Genomic DNA, 6,610 nt, shown 5'->3' with positions numbered 1-6,610 from the left:
ACAATTTCTTGGAGCAACAAAATTACAAGCAATACATACTACTACCATACAACTTTAAGTAAGTGTGGGTACCGTCTATTTTCATTTTTCTTTTCCTTACCTAATTAATGTTAGTTAGTTCTAATATGAACATTTATGTACGCAGTTTCCACTAGATTCTCCTCATAATTATGATTGATAAAATCAACGTTATTGTGTTTGATTCATTGAGGAAACCACCGGCAGAGTACAAAGACATTCAAGACATGCTAAACTTGTAATAATTCCGGACCTTTATCTCTATGCAAAAGTTTATTTTCTAAATTTTCACTTAACATTGTATCATTCATTATTTTAATTCACAGCGCATGTAAACGATTCTGTAAGACTCATCGTGGTGAATTCAAAGAAAAACTTACATTCAATACAACATTCCCAGTACGTATTTCATAACTTATTTTTTCCCACTAAAGTGCTTGAGACAGGAATAAGGCAATAATTTATGTGGATACTACATCTGTGAGCAGTTGAACAATTTTTTGCATGACAAGGTGATATCGTCGGAAAATATAGTTGTACTTAAAATAAAAATATTAATAATTAATTATTTTCTAGCTCCTTATATTTAATTTTTCGTGTAACATTCACATATTTCCAAATTACAGATGTTGCGGATTAAAAAAGAACTCTCGGAGAAGGAGAGGATTTTGGCAATCCAAGATCTCATAGGATTTCTAGTGCACGAGGTGATAAATCCCGCGGGAGAATTTTACTACGACGAACATGCAATAACCGAACCGAGCAACACCACGACGAGAGGATCCTAAGAATGAAGAGAGCAAATTATTGTATATATAGTAATTGTATAAATACTAATTTAATGTGTATAATATACTAATAATTGTATATATGTATATATTGTATCATGAAATATATATACGACTTGCATACAATACGAGCGTATATGTGTGAGTAGTGTATGCCAAGGATGTATACGTGTGTGTGTATATATATATATATATATATGTGAAGCAACAATTAGCATTAATATGGAAAAAAAATTAAAAAAAAGATCTTTAGTACTAAAGGGGGTACGTGCATGCGCCACATACCCCTTTAGTGTCGGTTGGTAAAACTAGCACGTGCCCCTTTAGTCTCGGTTGATTTTACCAACCGGGACTAAAGGGGTCTTTAGTCGCGGGTTGTCCCGAATAGATAGTCCCAGTTAGATTTTCAGGATCTATATGACCCTACCAGTGACGCGTCATAGTAGGGTGGTAATGGATCATGGTCCTCATACCTCCTTCATAATCCAACTCAAGTTCTATCTATTTTTAGTTCAAAATCATATAATATTATGGACCGACCATTATTAAGCCCGATCCTTAAATTTGCTAGGCTAAATTAGAGGACCCTTTACCACCCCTAGTCACTCCACCAAAAGTATATTAGAAATGGGCATTCAGAGAAGTTCCCACTATTTAGTATCCTAAGAGCGTCTTCAACAACATAGTCAGCTACAAGCTATATGATTTATCCATGTCACCTCATAGCTGATCAATATTTCTTATAGCTAGCTGACATTGATTGTTGAAGACGACCTATGAGGGATCTAGGTGACTACATGTCTACGTGGATAGTAAAGTATTCCCGGAAGAAATTGACTCGTGGCCTATGCCCACCACTAAAAATCACACTAAAATAACATAGACCCGGCGAACATATAATGAACACAATTCTGCACTCGGTCTCCACTGCCGAAGATTCACGTTCCTCGTGCACCTGTTAATTATGGGGAGGCCCCACACCTGCTTCCCTTCCCCAGAGAAGACCCACTGGACACCACAGCTTAACCCGCGTGGGCCCCACCAGCTTCAGCTAATCAGGAAGGTGAGAACTGTTTCCTTTTCCTTCCCGGCCCTACTCACAGGAGCACACCGCGCGCCGATCTCTTCTCCCCCTCCTCTCCTCTCCTCTCCTCTCCCTCTCTGCTGCACTGGCCGGCACTGCTAGTACATATGTGATGCGAAGCTGCCTTCTCCATCCCACAGCAAATTCCACAGACGGAGTCACGAGCAGCCATGTCCGGCGTGTGGGTGTTCAAGGACGGCCTTGTCCGCCGCGTGGAACACCCAGGCCAGGAGGACGAAGGGTCGTTGTCGGGCGGCGGCGGGCGGCGCAAGGTGCTGGTGCACGTCCCCAGCGGCGAGGTGGTGACGTCGTACGAGGTGCTGGAGCGGCGGCTGCGGGAGCTCGGGTGGGAGCGCTACGTGAACGACCCGTGCCTGCTCCTCTTCCACCAGCGCTCCACCGTGCACCTCATCTCCGTGCCCCGGGACTTCGCCAGGTTCAGGCTCGTGCACATGTACGACATCGTCGTCAAGACCCGCAACGTCTTCGAGGTGCGCGACGCTGCCTAATAATTAGCTCTCTCCACTCCAGGCCGGCTGGTCGGGCTGTGGCAGCGCACAGATAAGCTCATCATCGCCGGCTTTTATTATCTATATACATATATATACGATGTGTGTAGCTCTAACCTCCCGATCTGGTGAAATAATGGGGTATATGTCCGTACACGCGGTATATATATATATATATATATATATATATATATATATATATATATATATATATATATATATATATATGCTTTGAATTCTTTGCAGATATACAGGCGAATAGAATACAGAACGAAAGAGGATCGACGCAGTTGAGTATATATATATATATAGGCATGTTTACTGGCACACGGCCGGGCTATTAGACAGGCAAACTATTGGTTTGTATATTTTTCTATTTTACGGCTTGCCAAATTGAAGTTCGATCTGTGTATTGTAAGAATTGAATGAAAAGTATAGTATTGACCTGATTTTTCTTTCTTACAAATTCATGATCTGCGATAGATTGTGCTAGTAACTGATGAGAAGCAAGAGCTAGAGTTAACTTTGTGGGAACTCAAGGCGAAGAGTGAGGTAAGTGAACCAGGTTAGATATCCCCTGCTTCTCTTTTTAGAAATATATGGTTTGATCTCACAAACTTCAATTACTCATTTATATGGTATAGCTGTATAAGTATGTGCTTGGATGAAATAGTTTTCAAGCATTCACCAAAAGAAACTTTTTTATGTTTTTGTAATAAGGTAGTATATGTGATTTTTCCTACTTTACAGTTTCAATTTCTCCGAAAGACAAATTTTCCATTTCACAAAGCACCCTTGCGATTACATATACGCAGCATAACCTTTTACATCTTCTGAGGCTTAGTCATTTGAGTCTCTATGTTGTTGTGCTGTGTTCTCTGTGCAAGAACTTTGATCATGCTATCAAATCAGTTATGGCATGTTTGGTAAAGTTTGTTATAATTTCATCCTTCTTTCCTACACTCTTATACACACAATGCCTTATTTCAAAACATGGTCCAAAACTAATTAGCAGTTACTCAAACAGTAAAATATGTAACAGTAGTGTGGCTGCACAAACTGGGGGCCAAGTTGTAATTACATAACTACTCTAAAATATCAAATTAACTATAACAGAGCTTTCTGTATCTCTCATCATTGAACCATGTTGTATTTCTTATATATAGTGGAAAAATATGTTAATTAATGGCTATGAAGAGGTTTGTTTGGGCCATATCGATGATGCTAATAAGGCAAATATCTCCCTAGCAAAAAGAAAGACAAATCTTAACTTGGTCATAGCATGTGTATGTATGTTTCCTTTGATCTGTTTCTACTAAAGTTTAAACATTTAACGCACTGTGTCCTTCACATGGGATAAAATGCTATGGTGACGTTTCATTAAAGTTAATTTCAAATCTTTAGGTTAATTACCGTGACTCAGGAAGCAAGCTTTTCCTAACGAACTAGCTAACTTTTGTTCCATGAGACATGATCAGTAGAACATCAGAAAGTTTATCCGTAACCCTAGAAAGCAGATTCTGACAAAGTTTTGCCTTTGTTGCAACAAGTTGGCAAGCATCTATCCCTTGTTTAAAGTAGAAACTGCCTAGGAGCGGATAACATCCCAAACAGAGGGAAGAGGCAAACCGTTGCAATTGGGGGCCCCAAACTGGAAACAAAGGAGGCAAAAGTACTTTTCATTTCTTTTTCATGGGATTGAAAAGATATATATAATTCTTAAAATCTTAAGATACTGGAGACGTCAATAAAATATCATGGAATTCAAAGAAATATATCCTCATTATGTAATCACACCAAAGTGATTATGCATGGAACACAATAGTAGAATAATTCATTTTAATAACTAATTATAGATGATATGATTGTGATGCCAAAATTTTTATTTGTAATATAAATAATGATTGTTACCCTTAGGGTAAATGGATCTTGTAGACGAAGTTTCATCTAATGTCCTGAGCATGAAAAATTATATTTCTTGTGTAATTTATCTGTGATTTTGAGGTTTCACTGCGTAAGTCCTGAGCTATATATGAAGCTTCTTTTCCATTTATATGTGAGTGTGAAAGCTTTATTTTCCTGTTAGAGATCGAAATTGGCACTATAGGAGGTTGCTGTCTGAATCTGGGCAAACTGGTCTACAAACCGGTCAGATCGGTTCTAGAAACATTATCAAATCTCTGATTGGACTTCAACAGTCTACAAACCGGTCAGACTGGTTTTAGAAACATTGTCAAATCTCTGATTGGACTTCAACATTATATAGATCTCATCGAGATGATCAAAATGCATATGTGAACGTCCAATTTGGAGTCCGGATGAGAGAGTTATGGCTCTGGTAAGATTCAGTCTTGTGCAGACCGGTCATACCGGTTTGGATGGGCAATCTGACCGAGTTATGAATTGTACTTTGACATGGGATTTGTATAACCTTTGACTCCTACTGGGGCAAGCTATAAATATAAAGGGCCACGGCCGATTGAGAACAACCCAATCGAATCAAACATAATGCATTTACTTTTTATCTCCTAAACCCTAAATCTCTTCCAACCTCCCTTGATGTTCGTCTACTGATCTCCACGACCATAGATGGTGTCCTAAGGCTTCCTAGTCGACCAAGCGCATGTCGGCAACGTCCACACCTGACGGGGTCCCTCCGGAGTAAGAGCTTCGACGGCCTTTGCTAGTTTGCTCATAAACTAGTCGTTCTTTGCCACGTAAGTGCGTTGGTTATCCCTTTACTGGTTCGCTCGTAAACCTAGCCGTCCTCAATCACGTAAGTGCGGTAGTTATCCCCTTGAACGATCGACTCGACCTAACCCTAGGAAACCGGTCTAACCGGATTGCTGGACCGGTCTTATCGGTCTGGGCAGGATACTGTTGTTTTGGTCTGTTCGTGACCCGCATGCTCTAGTGCTTTCATGTGCTGGCCCTAAATTTGCGCCAACATTTCCATTATCACAGGAACTGTTTGCCGGGGTTCTTATTTTAAGGCCACTACACTTTGTGCATTCATTTCTGGAGCAAACACACACACAACAAGTACACTAGTTAGAATCAGTTTATGGGGCTCACAGACTCGTCAACATGAAATTCACGTCAACTTGTCCTGCACCGACCCAGGAGTAGTCCTGGCAAGATTACATACCTTTTCAGTTTTCACTGATGATGTGAATCGATGGTAACTTCTGCCACATGGTTAATTTTATCTTGAGGACATAAACGCGGAATTAGACTATAGTATTCCTAATTGTGAAAGTCTCTGTCAGGATTAACTGATATTTTTTTCTCCAACAAAGCAATGCAACAGTATGCTTGCTTTAGAACCAACTGATATTCTTGTCCAGGAAATCGACTATATTTCATGCAAACATTTCTTAAATATGTGTAGATACCGGGCATATCTCACCTTTCCGTTTCCATTTTCAGCTGCCATTTTGTCATCTACCGTCGCAAATTTGCGATTTTAAACCATCATTAGAACACCTCATCAGGTCCCTTGCTCCTAAGAGGAAGAGCTAGTTGTGTGATTTTGCGGCACATGTGGGTCTATCTTCCTCGCAGAAGCTTTCTCGATTTCTGTTTCTGTATGCTAAGCTTCTGGCATTGTTGTTCATTTATTGTCTATCCCTGACCAAATTAACCTTGTTGAGATTTGAGAGAGTATGCATAGAGGTGGACGATATTGATTTTCTTCTTTTTGGAAGATTAACCCTCAAATGGGATCCTTTTGTCATAGTGATAGTCTGATAGGAGACATGAAGATCGATTGGGGATCGAGGACACAGTAGGATAGGACGTCGGCGCGCCGAGAGGTGGTGGTCACGGTCTCACAGACGACTGACAGACCAACACCAACTAGCTAGCCACGCGTAGCCAGCAGTCACCAGCTAGCCCAAATAATGTGACTTTTACCACTGGCGCTCATAATTTGCTGTAAAACATGCATGTGTACACTTTGAAAAGAAGAGGAAAATCTTATTAAATTCAATATTTTTTTACATCTGGTGATACAAATTTCTTGAATCTCATTACTGCTGGACTCTACGTTACTGGCATACAAAACGACCAAAAAGAAGGAAGAAACGACTAGCCATGATTTTAATGACTATCAATCCGTAAACTATACTGCTATCCATATTCTCAGTAAAAAAAACTTATTATAGTCACATGTGCCAAGTGCAAAAAAAACTTATTATAGTCACATGTGC

General features: G+C 40.0%; 1 protein-coding gene across 1 annotated transcript; it reads left to right on the top strand.

Moving 5' to 3' along the window:
• The first annotated feature begins 1,769 nt into the window (after positions 1-1,769).
• Positions 1,770-6,400, top strand: LOC117843299 (flowering-promoting factor 1-like protein 3). The gene has a single exon (XM_034723873.2). The coding sequence runs from the start codon at positions 2,061-2,063 to the stop codon at positions 2,397-2,399; it is 339 nt and encodes a 112-aa protein (XP_034579764.1). The 5' UTR covers positions 1,770-2,060; the 3' UTR covers positions 2,400-6,400.
• Positions 6,401-6,610: the final 210 nt, after the last annotated feature.

Source organism: Setaria viridis, chromosome 1 (assembly GCF_005286985.2).
Source record: "Setaria viridis chromosome 1, Setaria_viridis_v4.0, whole genome shotgun sequence".
Taxonomy (NCBI): domain Eukaryota; kingdom Viridiplantae; phylum Streptophyta; class Magnoliopsida; order Poales; family Poaceae; genus Setaria; species Setaria viridis.
The sequence above is the reverse complement of the archived record's forward strand: the minus strand, read 5'-3'. Positions and strand labels throughout refer to the sequence as shown.

Bases quoted from the DNA above. Each gene is read 5' to 3' on its own strand.
- LOC117843299 (XM_034723873.2), top strand. From the start codon at position 2,061: ATGTCCGGCGTGTGGGTGTTCAAGGACGGCCTTGTCCGCCGCGTGGAA.